Source organism: Culex quinquefasciatus, chromosome 2, assembly GCF_015732765.1.
Source record: "Culex quinquefasciatus strain JHB chromosome 2, VPISU_Cqui_1.0_pri_paternal, whole genome shotgun sequence".
NCBI classification, from domain to species: domain Eukaryota; kingdom Metazoa; phylum Arthropoda; class Insecta; order Diptera; family Culicidae; genus Culex; species Culex quinquefasciatus.
The window spans coordinates 69,305,573-69,329,453 of NC_051862.1; the positions used below are offsets into that span (position 1 = coordinate 69,305,573).

At 36.7% G+C, this 23,881-nt stretch overlaps 2 protein-coding genes and 1 non-coding gene across 3 annotated transcripts in view; 1 reads left to right on the forward strand and 2 right to left on the reverse strand.

Annotated features, from left to right (window-relative positions):
- Positions 1-757, reverse strand: part of LOC6032379 (beta-glucuronidase) — a 64,873-nt gene extending 64,116 nt beyond the window's left edge. Inside the window, exon 1 of the mRNA XM_038253478.1 lies at positions 569-757. Coding sequence (XP_038109406.1) covers positions 569-650 — 82 coding nt within the window. The 5' untranslated portion in view covers positions 651-757. The remainder of the gene's footprint in view (positions 1-568) is intronic.
- A 203-nt stretch (positions 758-960) lies between these two features.
- Positions 961-1,042, reverse strand: Trnas-cga. The gene has a single exon. It is a non-coding gene; the product is annotated as a tRNA-Ser (tRNA).
- A 1,444-nt stretch (positions 1,043-2,486) lies between these two features.
- Positions 2,487-23,881, forward strand: part of LOC6032364 (matrix metalloproteinase-2) — a 556,187-nt gene continuing 534,792 nt past the window's right edge. The window contains exon 1 of the mRNA XM_038251685.1: positions 2,487-3,613. Within this exon, the coding sequence (XP_038107613.1) occupies positions 3,380-3,613 (234 nt within the window). The 5' untranslated portion in view covers positions 2,487-3,379. The remainder of the gene's footprint in view (positions 3,614-23,881) is intronic.

Here is a 23,881-nt window from a genome sequence, read left to right on the forward strand (position 1 = left end):
TGCAGCAAAGTGTAAACAAACCAATGTTTTGCAACATTCTGTAACTTTCGTAACTGGCGTGGCCCAATTTTCACCTCGCCAAGCAAAACAAGCATTTTCCCACAACATGGTAGCTGTCATAATTGTAACAAATTGAGCGTTTCTCAACGCCTACTGTGAGCGTTACAAGCTGCACTTGGCCATAATTGAGACCAATCGCCCCGGAGCAGGAAGTTCAGCGGTCATTGGACGAAGTCCGTCGACGTGGGTCGAAGAAAGCCCCGGCGTGACTTGACAAAAGGGTCGTTTTTGTTCCGTGCCAGCCATAGGGGTATTTCCTTTCCCAAGTGACACTTTGTTTTTACAGCTCAATAATAAGATTTAAATTAACCTCAATTAAGCCGGGCACCGGCTTAGAAGTGGGTACTTCGAGAAGGCACTTGAACCCCCGGTAAGAGGAGGAGCAGTGATTGTAAACAAATCGCATTAATTTGATATCGCCCCGGGTTTGTTTACAATTTCAAGGTTGACGCGAGCCATCGCTAATCGCAAAGTAGCCGTCTTTGTTGCTTTATTGTGCGGTACTTACCATCAATCCAAAGCAGCACCCGATTAAGCACCTGCACTTGCCACCAGCTGCTGGACAGCCTCCGGCGAACCACTTCTGACATCAGCGACGGCACTCCCCGGTCACGTTATCATGGCACGGAGACGCGAAAAAACCATAAACTCAACTTAGTCCCGACCGGATTAGAACTGTAGGTGGCGGGCGCTAGTACACAGCGTATGCAAATTACCCACTACATCACAGCTGGAGTTGAGAGTGTATTGGTGACATCGTGCGGTCAGCTGATTCAGCGTCTGTCAAGCTGTGCCATAAATTATAGCAAACTTGCACGGAATTCCCACAGATGTCACCCCTACCGATCAGCTGTGAAGTCAACTGTGGCTCCCACGGCTATAACCGACAAAAAAGAGGTGCGCAGCCGGTAGGATTCGAACCTACGCTCCCAGAGGGAATCTGATTTCGAGTCAGACGCCTTAACCACTCGGCCACGACTGCTTGTGAGAGCTGAGTGGGTAGAAACGCTATCGGAGCTTCCAGCTGGACATGACTCGTGAAGAAGGCGGTGATGTTATTTTCAAACGCGACGCTGGTGTTGGTGACGGCGTTCGATCGAGCAGTTCACGCGCAACGAAGCAAGCCGTGAAAACACACAACACAAAACTGTCAAAGTGGTCAACCGGGAGGAGGCGAAAATCGAAAGTAACATTCTGTGTCGCTGCAGCAAAAAGAGAACAAGATAAAGCAAGAACATTGTGGGCAAGTTTCCTTCTACGGGCAAGTGAGTTTGTCGGCGACAAAATCGGATATTCTTGAACAGCAAATACCATACCGTAGATGGGACACAAAGCCCGGTTTGGCGCATGTTTTTTTCGCAGCTATCCACTACTTGTTGCATCTCGGGGATGACAGCGACCTTCACTCTATCAGCGTTCAATCATCGCGTGTTGACCAAGCAATCAACGCGCTGGGCAGAAAACCTTGCTTTTCTGACAAGTGGAAATTGAGACCGCTCAAAACAAACATTGACATTTGCCACTGAGACGGGCGCAGCGTGCAGAAGATAGTAAACAGATCACGAAACGTCAGCGTGGAGAAATGATCCAAGGATCCACCCACGCCAGACGGCGCGCATTCAGATCGGAAGAGGACAGGTCGTCTGACGATGATGAATCTGCTACAAGCTTGCGGACGGTGGCTGCAGCGTGAATCCTTCGAGTTGGAGACCGGGTCAAGAGTTGAGCAAACATAGCAGGGTTGGCTCGGGGTCGAGCAGGCGTCTGGACGGTAGGGTTTATAACTGTTGGAGGACCGGCTGTGATAAGGCCTGCATGGAGTTGCACCACAACCACTTGTTGCGTTGCGTTATCTCTCGATATGCTTTCCGCTTGCAAGCAGTGCGTTCTTATCAGAAGTTACAAGAAACTGTGTGTACCACTGGGACAACGCTGCGATGTGAACGATCTTGCAACACGTGCGTCAACGTTTCTTCAACGAAGTTTTTTGTTTGTGAAAAAGAACAAGTTTTGAGAGTGAGACATCGATTTAATTTCGTTTACTTTTTCAGAGCTGCAGAATGAGGTGAATTTCCGGAGAATCCTGCCTACGCAAGTGCTAGTCATCCGCAACGATCTTGGCACCTACTACGTTTAGAAAACGAACGTTGGACCCATCAACAATGAGAAACGACTAAATTTTGCTGAAATCAGAACTTCTTAGTCAAAGCCTGATTCGGTACCGTTTGAACTTCTGTGAGTCGGAGTTTGATATCCCTTGATGAAACCTTCACCTACCGACATTCATTTATGTTCATCCACGTGTAGCTCATGAACTTCAAGTGAACTTTTCAGCGATCCAAGTTGATCGTGCATGTTTTTGTATTGCCTTTCCAGCAGCATTATTCAAGTCTTCAGGCCGTTGCGTTCACTTCTGATCCCGCGTTTGTTTCAGTATTGGTCGAACTCTCATTCGGATCGTCTCGGGTGCGCGTCGTCGTCGTCGCCGGAAGGGATCGCTGCTAGCGATCGTAATTTTTTTCGGTATTTTTGTTTATGTTCTTTTTTTGGTAATTAACGGTTTGTTTTCATGATTACAAGCGTGCGTTCTGTGGCAAAAGGGGGAAGTCAACGGATTCCAAAATCCGCGCCTGCGCCCTCGGTGGCCATGCTGTTGGTGGTTATTTGTGTTGTGTCCTTTAATTGTGCTCTATCGTGGGCTGCGAATCGTTTGTGGGTGCTGTAAGTTCATGTTTTCATGGTGAAGAATCCGTTACCGTCCAACCAAAGTGATCAAAGTTGGTGGAAATCGTGTCAAGTGTTCATAGTGACACATAGGGAGTTCCTGAAGATCCTGAATCAAGTTCTACATCCGTTGAAAGCATTCGAAAGGACGTTCGTAAACAAACGAATTTCCAGGTGATGATGATTCATTCTTAGTCCATTTCCGGAGTTTGCGCAGAGTCAACACGTGAATTTTGTGAATGAAATCCGGTCCCGACGACGCCAGAGTTCTGCCGCCTTCCCCTCCCGAGTTTCCTGGTCTTCAAGCAGTTCTGATGTCCTTCGGCGAGTTCTACGTTCAAGCCTACAAGTGGTGATAAAAAATGTCTTTGTAATAATCGAAGAAGCTGTACGAGCCTACAAAATGTGCGAATCGTGTCTCGACGGTGGCTTGTAATTAGGATGTGATGTGACCAGTTGATCTGGAATCTGGAGAAGTCGTGCGACAGCGAGGAAGGAAGATCTTCAGCGAAGTCTTCAGCAGAAGAAGTTCGCGAGAGTGGAATAAAGGAAGCAAAGGGCTTACGAAAAAAAATCGGTCAAGCCACCAGGTATAATGTGCAATAAATCAGTGGTCATGGTGGGTCATGATGGCACCTCTTCGGAAGGTGGGCGAAAGCCGGGAAGATGTTGGAGCAACAAAAGCAGAAGTAGCATCCAAAGTGGATTCCTGATTCGTGGAATAATCGTTATTTTTGTTGGTGGATGCTGCGGCAAGCCGTACCTGCCGGCGCAGTCAGCTGATAAACTGAACGGTGGAGGAAGCTCGTGGGACTACGATGATAGTGTGGTGAGTTTGAGGGTTTTTTTTTGGAGTTCGTGTGTAGGTTTAATGGTGGAGATATTGTTAAGTGTAGTATTAAGATCATTGTTGAATTTGAATAAATTTGCTGACATTTTCTTTTATGTATTTCCTGAAGAAGAATCTGAAAAAGGTTGTTTTCGTTGAAATCCATCGCTAAGACAACCCTCAAAACATTTAAGCTGATGCAATTCATCAAATTCAGCAACAATGTTAAAATTCCAGCATTTCCTGTAACATTAGCTAATACAAACCTCTCTTATGACAGCTACGAAAACTTCTTCCATATGAGTGAAGAGAGATTGCTACCGAATGCATCACATCACATCAGAGTCCATCAAAGTTATAATCAAGAATATGTATATGATTCCTGGCTCTGGTTCAATTAAGATTGACCTTTTCCTTTCCGCTCATTCCATCTCATTCTAACGTTGGTGAGTTCTAACTGACCAAATGCTCACCAAATGAGAGTGAAGGAATGAGCAAAAGCCGGCGAAAGATCATCAGCCTGAGCTGCTGCTGCTGGACGATGTGTGCGTTTGCGTGAATTATTTATAGCTCCAGAATCGTCTGAATGAAACGCATCTGGTCTACAAAAACATACACCGAACATTTGCATCGCAGAGACCGGCTTGCAGCTGAAAACTGGAAGCTGCATGAAAGTTAGAATCGTCAGTGAAAATTCTCATGATTCATCACCCACTGCAAGAGGAGACAATACTGAATTGACGACAATTTAAAGTGTGATGGCCACTTCCAATAATTGGCCCCAACAACCGGTAATTTGTCACCCAGTCATGAGTGATTTCATCACCAATCAGTGTTGTACCACCAAGTAACGAGCGATTAGCCGATGTTCCCACTAGATCCAATCTGTACTCGGGTTCTACAGCATAGTCTCTGCGCAATGCACGATCTTGGCACCATATAAAGAACTTTGGATGCGCGCCGTCCATTCTAGTGCCTGACCTCGACGACCTGCCGATGCCCCATGGGCTCCGTTCTAAGCATCTTGCGCGATTACGACTTTAATTTATAGCTGGAGCCGGAGTTATGGACCACGGGTGTCTTTTTGCAACACTTTTACGGGATCTACTGTGAGCTAGGTTTTTGCACGAGTCGGTGGTTCTTAATCGCCATTCTTGATAAAAACCCTTTTTAAGTTAAAATATTTCAGCATAAATTCACTAAGTTCAGGAATATTCTCCCATCGCCATATTGGACGCCATCTTAGATAACACGCTCTTGGCAGGTACCGGTAACCGATTGTTATTCATATTCGTGTTCAGCGAACCAAAATTAGTTATAATCTATTCGTCGACAGCCTTCATATTGTGATATTGTTGAAGATATTCTTGAATATCGCTTAAGAAATCCGGCTTCGTGGCCCCGATATTCAGATTCAGCAGGGTCGATTTAGTCTAGATCCATCGAAACCTGACCTGTTACACGATTTGCAGTAAGACACAAGAAATTGAGCCCTTTTCTGATTTTTATTTTGGTTTTGGTATACCAAAATTCCACTATATCAATATTTTTACATTTAACAGTCTTAACTACTTGGTCATTTGCTGCCCTACGACATTTTTTTTTTAATTTTGACAACAATTAAAAAAAAGTTCTGAGTAATTGTCTAAAAATTTATATTAACATCTTTTCGAGGTGTTAAATTTTATATATCTGGAGTGAGCTTTTTTTTTTTTTTGAGAAGGTCCAATGAACCAAACTTTTAGTTTTTGCTTTTTGGGTATTTTTAATACCCCTGACTCAAGGCGGTTTCTAAAACACCCAAAAAGCAAAATCTGGAATTTTGGTTTATTGGACCTTTTAAAAAAAACTCCAGATATTTTCTATTTGGATGATACTTTATCGATGCATTCTTTGTGTATTTTTTTTAAACCATCGGGTTTTTCTTTAAAAAAATCCTTGCAATTTAACGGGCTTTGATCGATTTGGTGTCTTCAGCAAAATTGTGGAGAATACCTAAGATATTTATGAAAAAAACAGGTACACGGAAAAAACTGATTTTTTTTCCTTTTTATAACTAAATGTTAGATTCACAAAGTTCCTTTGTTTATTTTTGATTTTTTTAAAGGGGCTGAAGGGGCATCTCTTGTTCTAAAGTTTAGGCTGTTGCATGATCTGGTACCAAAGTCATTAATTAAAAAATGGAAAAAACTGAAATATTGACAAACACAATTTTAAAACTCATTTTTAATTGCAAAATCAAATTTACAATCGAAAATTATAATATGCATTTTTTAAATAAAGTTTTCAATTTTTTTTTTCTGTTATTTTAATAATTTTTACCAGCAAAACTATATTTTTAATGCTGGAGAAATTTCCTTAAAAATTTCCTTTTTGACTTTGTTAACGAACTGTTGGTTGTTGAGAACATCCTCTTAAAGTTGAAATTTGGTTAAAAGTGGTTTTCTTATTGTCGTTTAATTAGTTCTATTTTTTAACTCGCACTACAGTCCAGATTCGATTATCCAAAGGCCTTGGCAAAATTTCATTTTGGATAATCGTAACTTCAGATAATCGAATCACAAAATATTTTGTTTTCCTTGTCTTATTTTGGATTCTTGAGCTTAAGCACAGAGTAACCCAGAGGGAGCACTGCCATTTAATTTATGGTTGCGTTACGCGGTACATCGTGGTACATCCCCCCTTCAGAAAAACCTTAGCATGAGGTGCAAGATCTCAGCAATCTTAGTTCACTGGATTTTTAAATGCGTTACGTTTTTCAATGACAGTTTGCCTTGTCAGAAATTCAAAACATTACTCAATTTGTTGGAATTTCATCATTTTCAAAACTTTTTCGAACTGTAATCTGTTTCTTTTCCAATAAATATCGAATAAGGTATTTCGAGACCAAACTGTAGAAGGACGTGTTTCCGAGCCGCTTCAGGCAGGGCATGTAATGTTCTCAACGTTTTGTTAAATCGAAAAAACAACAGCAAAATGAGATGCAGATAGGAAAGTCGGATCAAACAGTTTTGCATGTCACCAGTAGTAAATTCCGAGTTGGAGTTGGCTTACTTTTAATGACCAGAAGTGTTGATTAAGCCAGAGCCGGTGTCGGAATCGGAGAGGTGTCGTGATGTGGGATTTTTACCCAAGTACTTCAGAACACTACTTTGAAAACTGACTTTTCCCGAAGCCCCGGTGACGGGAGTTTGTTCTCACGGTTCTTTAAAACATTGCCTTGCAATCCGGATTCTTCCACTGCGCAAGTTGACACTTTTTTAAAACATTCCGACCAAGTGGCTGTTCGGTAGCTAGGCCATGGCAAGACTGAGATAAAGGCTCAAAGATCTTCGAGGGTTGGGGATAGGAGCCAACAACCATTCAGGGACTGATCTGATCAGTTAGTCTCCACAGGAACGCAGTGACTAACGGTCACGATGATCACGGCGCGACATATTTTAATTCGATTAGTGTAACTTGTACCGTTTAGACTTTTGTCTAAGTGCGGAAAAGTTGTTATCACTTCTCTCTGTTGTTATCGTGTATTTGTGTTAAATTAAACCGCGAGTGTTTCGTTTCGTTACGCGATGACCGGGACCAGGAAAGAAGAGGCCTAAAGGCAACTTCTTTCAGCAGCACAGCATCACTGCTCATCGGCCTAGAACTCCGCACAACTCCAAGGCAAGTAAACTCCCCCTCCCCTTTCCCTTTCCATGGCGTGTTGCATGTGGACCTCCCAGCTATCGTATAAGAGGTCCCAGGTCCGGAATCCGAAAGTGGCACAAGTGACAAGAGAAAATTTACGCGTCCCGCCGACAAATTCGACTTGTGCAAAACAAAACAAAATTTGACAGGTGATATATTTTTGATAACAGGCTACTAGATAGAATTCAAAAACTTTTGCTCAAAACCATAACGCCTGAAAAAACATAACGCCTGCTACCGTTACGAAAATCCAACAACAACAACCGTAACGCAGCCACAAAATTCGATGGCTTTTGTTCGGACTGCGCGCTCTGGATTACTCTGTGGCTTAAGTATGACTTTTAAACTACTCTAAAGTGATTTAAAATTTCTAAATTGAAGATGGTGGCCAAAATGGCGTTGATGAAACATTAAAAAATGCATTTTTTTATTTAATAGGCAATCAACTAGTCAAATTTAACAAAAAATAAAAAAAATACGAATAAAAATGTTTTGATCACGTTTCGATTATTTGAAGTCCCATATAAACCATCGGATAATCCAGTTTGGACTGTATCTTGGAAAATGTTGGTTCAAATGAAATTTGTGAAACTATCTGCTATTTTCTTTAGATGTAATTATAAATTATAGAGTCAAGAGTTTTTTTTTAAATAGCTTAAACACTTATTTTGGCACTTTTTTTTCTTTTTGTTTCTTTTTTAGCTTTCAAATTCAAACCAATTGATTCCGAAATATCACAAGATTGAATTTAGAACTAATTAGATGACACTGAGAATACTTTTAATCAAAAAAAAAAAAAAATGCTGACAAGAGCAAACTGTATTTCGTAAATTTTTTGCTTAGTAATCCAAAAGTTAACTTTTTTATTTTTTTTTCCTAAATATGAAAATAGTATCACTAATGTTTCAAATGAGTGAACTTTTACCATAATCAGGGGTAACTTCTGTTGACGTTACTAGGTTTACGATTTGTTTTCAATTTTAAAAACGTCATACAATTCCTCAATACGGCTTAGAAACAATTGTCAGAAATTATATTCAGAATGGGTAAACGGGGCTCAAGAAAAATAAAGCAATAATGATATTAAAACATTGTTAATTTTGTTTGTCTTTTTTTGATAAACACAATTATTAAGAGTACACATCAACCATCGCACATGTGATGTTGATAAAGTTTTATGTGCAACATAATTGGGTTTCATAGAAAAAGTCAAGTTAGTCGTTCACCGGATATCCGGGAACCGGTTCCAGGTTATCCGGAACTGATCAGTAACACTTCAGAGTGGTTCTGGCAATCGTGTAGTTTTATGGATCAATTTTAATTGTAATTGTATCGCATATTCGGATGTACCGAATTTCCGGAACCGATAGGTCACCTGGCACTAATATTAATTGTTGGGTCAATGTATTGGAAAATACTTGTCGAATGCAACCCGGAGCATCCTGGTTGGTTTAAATTTGCCGAAGATACAGGCCATCAAAGTTGAGGTCCCTATAAGGTCATTATTCGGTTGTAGCAGATTCCCGGTGGCAACAGTGACCAAATCCGTTTTTCCAGGTCGTTTTTGGAAAGGAAGCATCCTAAGCTTTCATTTGAGACCAAGTGAACCGGAATTCGAAAAGGACCCTAATACCTTATGAGGTTTTTTTTTATTTAAAAAAAGGTTATGTTTTAAATTTGTTGTTAATACTTGTTTTACTGCTTTTTTATATTTTTTTTGCCTTTTTAACTAATTATTTTTTATCTTTCAAGGTTTAGTAGAACATTTGAGCACCTCTGACTTTAAATCGAATAATTCACGGTACAAAATTACCCGTTACCACACTACGTTTGCTCATTCTCACGACACATTGAGTGATCGAGGCGCCACCTTCGCCAAACCACGGTGTCGACTCGTCCACGCAGGGTGATGCCGGCTTTGTATTAACTATGATTTATGCTTGTAAGTGCCTCGTCCGACAAACATACAGGACAGTTGTTGGCTGTTGCAATTTCCATCGACGCAACAGTTTGCGCAAGTCACAAGTGTCCGGCGCGTATCGCGATCTCGCTTTTCCTCACGATATGTCTTCGTTTCCCATCATTAATTATTATGCTGGACAATGACTCATACTGGAAATAGTATCTCTCTGCAATTGCAGTTTTGCAATCAGGCGTGTTGGGAGTATTGACTTGGGAAAAACGATAAAAAAAATCAAAATTAACACGATAAAATAATTAAAAAAATTGGAATTTGATTCGATATTTTTACACGAATATTATGTAGGATGAAACATAACCCCTCACCGGAAATGCCTCCATCCTGCATGCTCTCCCATTCTTCTCATTTAGCATCACATTTGGGCGTTATTTCACTAATGAGCTGATCGCTTTCATGATGCAATCCGTCCCACTCGGTGTTTCTTTCAAAACCATTCGTACATCCAAATGGATGACTCACGGTGAGATCCCCCAACATAAACGCACATTGTATCACTCTGGTTGAATCGAGAATCTTTCAGTTTATATGTTTTATTTGAAGAGATGCTGCTCAGCGTCACTCTTGACTGTGGTTCTGGGTGGGATGGACCGCATATGTCCCTCTCAAAATAAACGATTGGAGCAAGGTTCGCCACCATTTGGTTATGTTTGTTTTTGCTCAAGTGGAAATAATATAAACTTTGGAAAAGTGTTTTCCATGTTAGGGTCGAGGCCGAATCCATCCACAATAGTGCGTAGCAATCAAAACATCTCCCCAATTATGTCAAACGGTTCAACATGCTCAAGATGTCTTTTTTTACGACGTCCTTGCGTAAAACTAGATACTTTCACGCAAAGCCTTTAAAAAGAAGTCCATTCCGAAAGGTAGTAATCGCTCCCGCAATAACCCCCCATCATGATAAAGAAATAAATATTTAATGCACACCTTTTAGGTGCACGAAAGTCGGAAAGCTCAAGTTCACGCGCGTCAATTAATTAAAACCTTAACTTTTTCTCCCTCGATTATGGTTTCCCCTGGTGCGTACGCAACCTTCACGGTGAGCACATGTCAGTTTAGGGAAATTTAATATCTCTTTCCACTTGAGGGGTCGCGCCCAGAACGGCTCGTGACCACATGGCAAAGGTAGAATCTGCCGAGCTAGGAGGGACAGTTCGATTTTTGTTGGGGTTGTTTCAGAATTACGTAGAATTAATATTAATTCTTCGAAATTTCACTTTAAATAACATAATTATCACGAAAAAAATCTGAAACCAAGTGAAATATAAAAAAGTACGTAATCTGTGAACGTCCCCCTTCTTTTTCTGAATCATCAGGTCGCTCTTCCCTTCGTTCATTAAAGGTGAGGGTGGTGGCTTCGGGGCACTTCCGACACATTTACGCGTTCACCACTGGCACTGTTTGCGGACTTCTTTATTCTGTCAACATTAGACGCGGCCCATCATATCGTCGTCATCATCATATTTTTTATGCTGGGACATTTTAGGGGGCCAAGCCTCCTGTCCTGTCAGTCGTGCTGCGATGACCAGCGCTGTCCGCCAGATGGAGGGCGGCTTGTGGCCACACAATAAAATGAAACGGAATGTGTTTTGGAAGAGGGTGAGTTGTTTGTGAAAGAAAGTTTGATATTTAAGTGTTCTCAAGTAGTGAAGTAGTGAAGTATCTAGTGAAAATTTGAATTTGCAAAAAAGGTTTAATGGGGTCAGAGAATATTCTATTTTATGAAAAAAAAAAAAAAAAAATGTTGAAATATGATCGATTGGACAAATATAACTAATTTCTACCGCGATTAATGCAAATTATTGATAAGAAATGTTGTTGTTGCAATTTCTAACAAACCGTTAAATCTCTTTGCTTAAAGTAATGAATTAACAAAAACATTATCCTTCAAGGTTTATTATGTCATTAGCAAATATTTTTTGAAATCAAATTCTCCACAATTTATTTTGAAAGCCTGACAAAAAATGCTGAGTTAAAGCATTGCAATGAACATAAAATGAAAAAATATGCATTTTCTAAGTGTTTTCCTATTATCGTCAACTAAGGCATGTCAGGACTACAGTATGAATAAGAAGAACAGTTTCTAGAGCAAATAAAAAAAATTAGGGTCGATTAACCTGTTTTCTTATTCTCTGTTTTGATTCAAACATAAACTAATCTAAAATCTCAAATTATTGTGCAAACAAAGCAAAAACTTGTGTCAAAACTGTCTCATGTATCCCGATTTTTTTTTTCATCTACAGACTATTGGTCCAATTTTCAATATTATCAACATGAAATTTTTCTGAAATTTTCTGACCTTAAAATAAAAAAATATTTCGATGACTTCAAAATTAAGCATAACGAGCGTAAACCATTACTTTTGCTCTATTAAACTAATTCATTTTGAAAAAATAACATTGAAAATTGGGTTTCGTCAGTTTGAATAATTAAGGCTAATTTGGAATGTTTAGAATTTTTATTTTTTTCAATTTCAATTCACTGCAATACTTAAACTCAGCAACTTTTAACTCAATTTTCAAAGTCTTAAAATGCAGCAAATAAAGTGCCTTTATTTTGAAAACGTGCCTTTTGAAAACAAATTTTTTGCTTGTAAATTTTATTTTTCTTAAAATAATAACAACTATCTTTTTTATTTTACATACTTTCAATGTTTAAGAGCGAGTTTTCACCAATGTGTAACAGGTCGTATCGAGGTGCTCTGATTTGCATGAAACTTTCAGCGTTTGTTTGTCTATACATGAGATGAACTCATACCAAATATGAGCCCTCTATGACAAAGGGAAGTGGGGTAAAACGGGCATTGAAATTTGAGGTCTAAAAAACATGAAAAATCTTAAAATTGCTCCTATTTGCGTAAAACTTGATTAATTCCAACTCTCTTAGATGCATTCGAAAGATTTTTAAAAGCACTTCAAAATGTGCCATAGGCATCTAGGATTGGTTTTACTTTTTCTCATAGCTTTTGCAAATTACTGCTAAAAATTGATTTTTTAAGCCTAATATCTTTTTGCAACAGCCTACAACACCCATACTCCCATAGGTCAAAAGATAGGTAATTTCATGGAATATAAGCCTACGGTATTAACTTTTTGGCCTATCGCAGTTTTTCTCATAGTTTTACGATTTTTCTATAAAAAAATATTTTACAACTTTAGTTTTTGCCCTGTAGGCCTTCATAGCGGCATTTTTTGGTCTCAATTTTGTCATATTCGGAATCTTCGGAAAATTTATCGTAGGTTTGAAGTAATAGAGTTGTAAATTTGATTAAAAAATAATTTAATAAAACATTTTTGAAAAAAGAAATAGATCTTATTGAACTTGCGATCAAAACGTCGAATGCTGTATAAAGTAGGCGAAAACTCGTTTTACCCCGGAAACGACATATTGTTAAAAAATATTTTAATTCAATTTAAATGCTATTTTATTTTCAAACATATTTACAACTCCAATACGTTGTAAAAAGTTTGTTGCAGAAAAATCGAAAAACTATGCCAAAAATTGAGATTGGCCAAAAAGTTAATACCGTAGGCTGATATTCCATGAAATTTTTTAATAGTAATTTGCAAAAGCTATGAGAAAAGTCAAATCAATCCTGGACTTGACTAAGTTTTACGCAAATAGGAGTAATTTTAAGATTTTTCATGTTTTTGGACCTCAAATTTCAATGCCCGTTTTACCCCACTTTCGTTTGTCGTAGAGGGCTCATATTTGGTATGAGTTCATCTCATGTATAGACAAATAAACGCTGAATGTTTCATCCAATTCGGAGCACCTCGATACGACCTCTAGAACAAATTGAGCAATATTTTCAAAAACTGCCTCTTAAAAATTATTTTCAAAAGGCGGTTTATTTACTCTCACAATTTGCTTCGTAGTTTAAAGAATTGTGATAGGAAATTCTAAGTGTTAACCAATTAAATTTTAAATTCGCAATTTGACATAAATAAAGAGAATGCAAATAAAATAAAATGCCACGTTTTTTTCATGAAATTTTGTAAACCTTTGTACAAAATAAAGTTGATTCATTTTTGAAAATTATGAAGGTGTTCAACCGTGAAACCACCATCCATGCAACGAAAACTTGCACATTCTCCGCCTCAAAGGTATTCGAAGTTATTTTTTTTTTTTTGGAATTCCAAACACGCCAGCCCTTTCCTGTCAACTCCTTAATGAAACCACACACACGAAATGCTGACCGCCAGTTGTGGCTGGTAGGTACACACTTAATTATGCATGCTCAATTTCATTGTAGTTTGACGCCGTTTTTTTACTGCGACCGACTCCCTCAAATCCGTCAAAAACGGATGCAAAGGGACGCCGGATTTTAATTCATGAAACGCTTGGGACCCTTTCTGAATGCTTAATTTGAGATGGAGTTGAAAACACTTTCGGTTTTTTTTTCGTTTGCTCCAACATTTCAACTGAAAGAGTTAAACAACGTTTTTAATTAACTCTGGACGCAGTATTGACAGATTGATGTGACCTAACCTCACTTACTCCAGGGCTGCCGTCTGGCTCAGTATCTCGAGTATTAGTGACAGCACATCTTCGAAGTCTTTCGAAGAGCGGGCGATTGATGAGGTTATTGTTGTCAATACACAGTGATTGAGCGCAGATCTTCTGCTCGGCAATACACTCAAACCCCGATGGTTTGACACCAACTGTTGTCAAACGAACGGGGTCACGTTTTAGTTTGACACCCCTTTTACACGGAGTTCACACACACTACCAAACGTTTGTTTTGATAGTGTGCGTGAGCGCCGTGTAAAAAGTGACAGTTCGTCACTTTTTAGTTTGACTTTGACCAACCAACGGGGTACAAACCAAAAAAGTGTCCAACGAAAAAGTGACCAACCACCGGGGGTTGAGTGTATATACTTTCACAACTCCGTTGGACTAGACACCCGTAAACGGGTTGACAGCCTGGAGTAATGGCTGACGTTTCAGAGGAGTTAATTAAAAATACAAGACACGCGCATATTTCACCGCTGCCAAACTGCTTATTGTAGGACGGTCTTGGCAAGTTAGCTGTTTCAAATTAACACACTCACTCGGTGGAAGGCATTTCGTTCTGATGTAGACATTGTTAACTGTGGTGGAGGCCGTCTTACTTCCAGTTGGACAATGTCAGGATACTGTTTCGTAAGGGTATCCATAATGGTTAATGAATGTGGTCATGATGATTCAAGCTGGTATGACGAGATAGTCTTTAGGTGAAAATTCGTAAAACGATCGAATAGAATTATACGCAAAATATGATTGCATCTATATTAGGCTGGTACAAATCCGGGCTTTCTCGGGGCTACCCCCTGAAATCAAAAATTGAGCCATCACTAGGATAAATTCTAAATTTGAGATTATTCTGATCACGGGAACCCCTCCCTCCAATCGCTTAAGGGGTTACATACATGTAGAAAATCACAAAATTTCATATAACAGACAATTTATTGAATCCACTAAAATGATGATTTTCAATCACTCCTGAAACTTTCATGAAGATATTACATGATTAAACTGTGTTAGAGACGATTTTCAGCTCAACATTTTGCCGTGCGCAAAGCGGACTGTCAAATTTTCTGAGCGTTTTTCTCGAAACACCGAGTTGATTTACGGGTGCCACGATATCTCGAGATGGGATGGACCAAATTGGCTGAAAATCGGGGTGAAGACTCTCAAGAACTATCTCGTGTGCACGACGAAGCCCGATTTTGAAATTTTGCTTTTTAAAAAAATACAAAAATCAAAAACTGACGATTTTTTATATGAAAAACACAAAAATATTTTTATCTTTTTTAAATAAGTTTTTTTGAAAATCGGCCTTCGTCATGCACACAAGACCGGTTTAAAGAGTCTTCACCAAAATTTTGAGCCGATTTGGTCAAGGGTTGAGATATCGTGGCACCCATTTTTTGAAACTGCTAACTTCAAATAGCTACATCTTGGCAAAATTGTTTTGGGGTAATTCTCCGCCAACTCACACAGCAGTTGCCCCGACCCCTCTTCGATTTGCGTGAAACTTTGTCCTAAGAGGTAACTTTTGTCCCTGATCACGAATCCGAGGTCCGTTTTTTTATATCTCGTGACGGAGGGGCGGTACGACCCCTTCCATTTTTGAACATGCGAAAAAAGAGGTGTTTTTCAATAATTTGCAGCCTGAAACGGTGATAAGATAGAAATTTGGTGTCATAGGGACTTTTATGTAAAATGAGACGCCCGAAAATTCTCCCATTTTCCGTTACTCGACTGTAAAAATTTTTGGAACATGTCATTTTATGAGAAATTTAATGTTCTTTTCGAATCTACATTGACCCAGAAGGGTCATTTTTTCTTGATTTTTTCATTTAGAACAAAGTTTTTCATTTAAAATTTCGTGTTTTTTCTAACTTTGCAGGGTTATTTTTAGAGTGTAACAATGTTCTACAAAGTTGTAGAGCAGACAATTACAAAAATTTTGATATATAGACATAAGGCCGTTCATGGTCACCCGCGACAGACACGGACGACGAAACAAAGAGAAACGCAAAAAGTAACTTTTTCAAAACTTTTTTTCGTAAAATCGCGATAACTCGTGATAATTATGAGCAAACCCCTTATGTCTACATATCAGGCTGCAAATTATTGAAAAACACCTCTTTTTTCGCATGTTCAAAAATGGAAGGGGTCATACCGCCCCTCCGTCACGAGATATCAAAAAACGGACCTCGGATTCGTGATCAGGGACAAAAGTTACCCCTTAGGACAAAGTTTCACGCAAATCGAAGAGGGGTCGGGGCAACTTTTCCCGATTTCCCGAGCAGACGGAAATAACTTGGGAAGGTCAGTTATTGATATTGTGAGAAGATCGAAATATGTTATTGGGATGATCGGATTAGTTGTTAAAATAACAAAAATCAATAACAAAGATTTGTTCGAAGAATAACTTAAACTGTTATTATGTTGTTATTGCAATAACAAACCAATAACACAGAAGGAATCATGAAGGAATAACAAGATTTGTTATTTTGTGCGGAGAGGTGGAGCAGCATAATAACAAAAATGTTATTGAACTGGTATGTCTCCATAACAAAAAAGTTATTGTTTTGGTTTATTTGTAATTTGCAAATAAACCTGCAGTTGCCATAACTCCTCTGTACTAGTCAGGGCTGCAGAGTCGGGTACCTCCAAGCGACTTTGAATCCATACTTTGAAGACAACTCCGACTCTGGATGCAGGATATGACGTCAACGACGACTTTAGCTCTCCAAAAATACCCGACTTCACAGATTCCGTAAAAGTTGCTGAAAATTAGATGAATCCGATGCAGTCTCCGAGGTCACACTCCAGCTCGAACTTCAACGTCAGCTCCGACTTCCTGGCTCTGTGAAAATAATAACAGTTTTTGTTATTCACACTTCAAAAATTCCCAATAAATAAATCAATTCCGTTAGGGAATATAACAAAATAAAAAAACAAGAACTCTCAAAAGTTAATTTATCGGATTAATTTTAGCTTGAAACCCCATTTCATGACCAAAATAATGATCCCGACGAAATTGGTAAAAATTATCCCATAGTTCTAGCCAATTTTAGCAAAGTCCCTTAGGGGGTATATCAAATAATTAAAAAAATCAACTTTCAAAATTTCAACTTTTTAGAATAATTTTAGCTTAAGGACCCCATTTCATGGCCAAAATAATGACCTCGACGAATTTGGTCAAAATTATCCCATAGTTCTAGCCAATTTTAACAAAGTCCCTTAGGGGGTATATCAAATAATTAAAAAAATCAACTTTCAAAATTTCAACTTTTTAGAATAATTTTAGCTTAAGGACCCCATTTCATGACCAAAATAATGATCCCGACGAAATTGGTAAAAATTATCCCATAGTTCTAGCCAATTTTAGCAAAGTCCCTTAGGGGGTATATCAAATAATTAAAAAAATCAACTTTCAAAATTTCAACTTTTTAGAATAATTTTAGCTTAAGGACCCCATTTCATGACCAATATAATGACCCTGACGAAATTGGTCAAAATTATCCCATAGTTCTAGCCAATTTTAACAAAGTCCCTTAGGGGGTATATCAAATAATTAAAAAAATCAACTTTCAAAATTTCAACTTTTTAGAATAATTTTAGCTTAAGGACCCCATTTCATGGCCAAAATAATGACCCTGACGAAATTGGTCAAAATTATCCCATAGTTCTAGCCAATTTTAACAAAGTCCCTTAGGGGTATATCAAATAATTAAAAAATCAACTTTCAAAATTTCAACTTTTAGAATAATTTTAGCTTAAGGACCCCATTTCATGGCCAAAATAATGACCTCGACGAATTTGGTCAAAATTATCCCATAGTTCTAGCCAATTTTAACAAAGTCCCTTAGGGGGTATATCAAATAATTAAAAAAATCAACTTTCAAAATTTCAACTTTTTAGAATAATTTTAGCTTAAGGACCCCATTTTATGGCCAAAATAATGACCCCGACGAAATTGGTCAAAATTATCCCATAGTTCTAACCATTTTAAACAAAGTCCTTTAGGGGGTATATCAAATAATTAAAAAAATCAACTTTCAAAATTTCAACTTTTTAGAATAATTTTAGCTTAAGGACCCCATTTCATGACCAATATAATGACCCTGACGAAATTGGTCAAAATTATCCCATAGTTCTAGCCAATTTTAACAAAGTCCCTTAGGGGGTATATCAAATAATTAAAAAAATCATCTTTCAAAATTTCAACTTTTTAGAATAATTTTAGCTTAAGGACCCCATTTCATGGCCAAAATAATGACCCCGACGAAATTGGTAAAAATTATCCCATAGTTCTAGCCAATTTTAGCAAAGTCCCTTAGGGGTATATCAAATAATTAAAAAATCAACTTTCAAAATTTCAACTTTTTAGAATAATTTTAGCTTAAGGACCCCATTTCATGGCCAAAATAATGACCCTGACGAAATTGGTCAAAATTATCCCATAGTTCTAGCCAATTTTAACAAAGTCCCTTAGGGGGTATATCAAATAATTAAAAAATCAACTTTCAAAATTTCAACTTTTTAGAATAATTTTAGCTTAAGGACCCCATTTCATGACCAAAATAATGACCCTGACGAAATTGGTCAAAATTATCCCATAGTTCTAGCCAATTTTAACAAAGTCCCTTAGGGGGTATATCAAATAATTAAAAAAATCATCTTTCAAAATTTCAACTTTTTAGAATAATTTTAGCTTAAGGACCCCATTTCATGGCCAAAATAACGACCCCGACGAAATTGGTCAAAATTATCCCATAGTTCTAACCATTTTAAACAAAGTCCTTTAGGGGGTATATCAAATAATTAAAAAAATCAACTTTCAAAATTTCAACTTTTTAGAATAATTTTAGCTTAAGGACCCCATTTCATGACCAAAATAATGATCCCGACGAAATTGGTAAAAATTATCCCATAGTTCTAGCCAATTTTAGCAAAGTCCCTTAGGGGGTATATCAAATAATTAAAAAAATCAACTTTCAAAATTTCAACTTTTTAGAATAATTTTAGCTTAAGGACCCCATTTCATGGCCAAAATAATGACCCTGACGAAATTGGTCAAAATTATCCCATAGTTCTAGCCAATTTTAACAAAGTCCCTTAGGGGGTATATCAAATAATAAAAAAAATCAACTTTCAAAATTTCAACTTTTTAGAATAATTTTAGCTTAAGGACGCCATTTCATGGCCAAAATAATGACCCCGACGAAATTGGTAAAAATTATCCCATAGTTCTAGCCAATTTTAGCAATGTCCCTTAGGGGGTATATCAAATAATTTAAAAATTCAACTTCCAAAATTTCAACTTTTTAGAATAATTTTAGCTTAAGGACCCCATTTCAAAAGCTTGACCCCATCGGGGTCAAAATATTGACCCCGACGAAATTAGACAAAATTATCCCAAAGATCTAAACATATTTAACAAAAGAAAAAATAATAACAGATTGTGTTATGGACACTTAGAAACTTTTCCATTTGTGCGATTTGTGGTAATTTTATTTCTAAGTCAGTATACCGAACGAATAACAAATTTTGTTATTAGGAGAGTTTTGAAATGTATAACATTTCCTCTTATTGGCGTGTTATTAAACATTTTCAATATAATATCACTTCAATACCAAATTTTGTTATTTTATCAGAAACTGTTATTATTTTTTCTTCTTGAAGTTGAACTTCAGGTTAAAATAATAACACTTTTTGTTATTTTAACAGGATTTGTTATTGAAATATTATCAATTTTGTTATTACCGTCTGCCCGGGTTGAGTTGGTAGAGAATTACCCTTTGATAATAGATGAAAATGTATATTTTATTTCCTCTGAAAACAAATTTTAAATAAAATTTAGTTTGTGCTCACACTAACCTCTGACTTTTCTGTCGATTTACATGTATGTAACCCCTTAAAATTTGTTTGGGAAAAAATCGTCAAAATGTATGGAGAAAAGCAACTGTTTCATTTTTTCACCTGTGGAGGCCGCAATAGTCATCCAAAATTTATCAATTCAGATGTAGAACCTTCATTACCTTGCGGCTGAGGACAAAACGCAAAGGCCAGCAGAGCCAACCAAGACCCCTACACAATCCCCCTTCCCTTCCCACGCCTTGTCCTTAACATCAATCCCTTCCCTACTAACCCCGAGTAGGCCGCGGGTAATCGGCTCCCCTCCCACTAACATTTACACACAAGATCCTCTGTAATTATTAAGTCAAATGTAATTACAAAAGCCGACTCGGTCCTAACCAGGTCCCAGTACCGAAAAGGACCTAATAAAAATAATTTTATGAAAAAAAAAAAACCTTCTTTACCTCTCTACAACCTAACCCCGCCTTTAGGCTGGGTTCGATTTAAAAAATCGCCAAAAATCAATTTTTCAACCAATTTTTGATCTTTAATAAGCATTGAAAAGAAGAACTCTTAAAACTTAAGAAAATTTATTGGTTTGAAGTTTTACTTGTTTTATGTGACTTTGCCAATGTTTTTAAAACTGACAACTTTGGGGGCAACTTTGGCTGTGTTTTTTACTAACCTTTCCTATATTTAAAGTAAAAAGAAGTATGCAGTAATTTGTCTACCCGGGCAGACGGTAATAACAAAATTAATAATATTTCAATAACAAATCCTGTTAAAATAACAAAAAGTGTTATTATTTTAACCTGAAGTTCAACTTCAAGAAGAAAAAATAATAACAGTTTCTGATAAAATAACAAAATTTGGTATTGAAGTGATATTATATTGAAAATGTTTAATAACACGCCAATAAGAGGAAATGTTATACATTTCAAAACTCTCCTAATAACAAAATTTGTTATTCGTTCGGTATACTGACTTAGAAATAAAATTACCACAAATCGCACAAATGGAAAAGTTTCTAAGTGTCCATAACACAATCTGTTATTATTTTTCTTTTGTTAAATATGTTTAGATCTTTGGGATAATTTTGTCTAATTTCGTCGGGGTCAATATTTTGGCCATGAAATGGGGTCCTTAAGCTAAAATTATTCTAAAAAGTTGAAATTTTGGAAGTTGATTTTTAAATTATTTGATATACCCCTAAGGGACTTTGCTAAAATTGGCTAGAACTATGGGATAATTTTGACCAATTTCGTCAGGGTCATTATTTTGGCCATGAAATGGGGTCCTTAAGCTAAAATTATTCTAAAAAGTTGATATTTTGAAAGTTGATTTTTTAATTATTTGATATACCCCTAAGGGACTTTGTTAAAATTGGCTAGAACTATGGGATAATTTTGACCAATTTCGTCAGGGTAATTATTTTGGCCATGAAATGGGGTCCTTAAGCTAAAATTATTCTAAAAGTTGAATTTTAAAAGTTGATTTTTTAATTATTTGATATACCCCTAAAGGACTTAGTTTAAAATGGTTAGAACTATGGGATAATTTTGACCAATTTCGTCGGGGTCATTACTTTGGCCATGAAATGGGGTCCTTAAGCTAAAATTATTCTAAAAGGTTGAAATTTTGAAAGTTGATTTTTTAAATTATTTGATATACCTCCTAAAGGACTTAGTTTAAAATAGTTAGAACTATGGGATAATTTTGACCAATTTCGTCAGAGTCATTATTTTGGTCATGAAATGGGGTCCTAAAGCTAAAATTATTCTAAAAAGTTGAAATTTTGAAAGTTGATTTTTTTTAATTATTTGGTGTACCCCCTAAAGGACTTAGTTTAAAATGGTTAGAACTACGGGATAATTTTGACCAATTTCGTCGGGGTCAATATTTTGGCCATGAAATGGGGTCCTTAAGCTAAAATTATTCTTAAAAGTTGAAATTTTGAAAGTTGATTTTTTAATTATTTGATATACCCCTAAGGGACTTAGTTTAAAATGGTTAGAACTATGGGATAATTTTGACCAATTTCGTCAGGGTCATTATTTTGGTCATGAAATGGGGTCCTTAAGCTAAAATTATTCTAAAAGCTGAAATTTTGAAATTTGATTTTTTAATTATTTGATATACCCCTAAGGGATTTTACTAAAATTGGCTAGAACTATGAAATAATTTTGACCAATTTCATCGGGGTCATTATTTCACCATGAAATAGGGTTTCAAGCTAAAATTAATCCGATAAATTAACTTTTGAGAGTTCTTTTTTTTTATTTTGTTATATTCCCTAACGGAATTGATTTATTTATTGAGAATTTTTGAAGTGTGAATAACAAAAACTGTTATTATTTTCACAGAGCCAGGAAGTCGGAGCTGACGTTGAAGTTCGAGCTGGAGTGTGACCTCGGAGACTGCATCGGATTCATCTAATTTTCAGCAACTTTTACTTGGAGTCGGAATCTGTGAAGTCGGGTATTTTTGGAGAGCTAAAGTCGTCGTTGACGTCATATCCTGCATCCAGAGTCGGAGTTGTCTTCAAAGTATGGATTCAAAGTCGCTTGGAGGTACCCGACTCTGCAGCCCTGACTAGTACAGAGGAGTTATGGCAACTGCAGGTTTATTTGCAAATTACAAATAAACCAAAACAATAACTTTTTTTGTTATGGAGACATACCAGTTCAATAACATTTTTGTTATTATGCTGCTCCACCTCTCCGCACAAAATAACAAATCTTGTTATTCCTTCATGATTCCTTCTGTGTTATTGGTTTGTTATTGCAATAACAACATAATAACAGTTTAAGTTATTCTTCGAACAAATCTTTGTTATTGATTTTTGTTATTTTAACAACTAATCCGATCATCCCAATAACATATTTCGATCTTCTCACAATATCAAAAACTGACCTTCCCAAGTTATTTCCGTCTGCTCGGGTAGTGTCCCAGATTATGCCTCTACGCATTTTTTTTACAACTTAAATGATAATGGTGCCATTTTATAGCAGAAAATGTGAAACACATGCAAAAAAATTAAAACGTGACTGTAAAAACAAAACAAAAAATAGATAGGCAAAATGTAATAATAGGAGGTGGATAATAATAAGATAAATGCAAATTAAAATACTAAAAATGAAACAGGAAAAATATAAAACAAGAGAAGTAAAGTTTTTCGTAAAACAAAAGGTGCTCAAAATGACCTCCTGAACAAAAAAATTGAAGACACCATATTTTTAGGTAGACATCTGGAACAGTTTCGTTTCTCCATACATTTTGACGATTTTGACGAGACACACTTAAAGCGATTGGAGGGAGGGGTTTCCGTGGGCAGAACGAGCTCAAATTTAGAATTTATCCTAGTGATGGGTCAATCTTTGATTTCAGGGGATAGCTATTTTTTTGTTCGATATGCTGTCTTCCGTAAAGTTTAAGTGTTTTATGAGAATAATCATGTAAAACAGTTACACTCCGAATATAATTTGCATTTTTTTACTGACCGTTTTAACAAAAATTTATTTTCCAAAGCCTGTATTTTTTCTATTTTTATGGGATCTTTTTTTAAAGGACCGGGACTTTTTACAAGATGAATTCGAAAGAGCCATTTTAGCCATGTTTGGGTTATTTTCCGTTGAAATAAGTAAATTTATGATGTTCTGACGAGTGCCCATGTTTGCCATGTTTTTTTTTAAAATAATTTTTCTTACTCTTGTTAGTGCCTTAGTTAAAAAAAAAAATTGTTCCAAAATTGATAATGATGCAACACAGTTGAAAGGAACTCCAAAACTCTGTTATGTACTGCAAAAGTACTTATTATATCTTGATTATTTATCTATAAAACCGAAATGAAAAATTACGATTTTATAAAGCTATAATAGCTACACTGAAAATATGTAAAATTATTCATTTTTTTACCACATAAATGAAAACTCTTGAAACCATTTTATTGCTTTAGTGATTGATTGTAAATAAAAGCTGAGAGCTGAATATAAGTTCTGAAAATGTTCACAATGAATCTTTTAGCTCTATTTTAGTTCTATTAAAAGTATAATTCAATGTACATTCCTCATTTCCGATTAGATGCAAAGCTTTATAAATAAATCCATTAATGTATCATTTTTAAGTAAAATTTTTAGTTTATGCAACAAGTTTCCAAATGAGTTTTTTTCAACACGAGATAACGATTGCTGAAAAAATTGTGTTATTTTCGGTAAGGTAATTTTTGGGCAAATCGTACCTACAAAAAA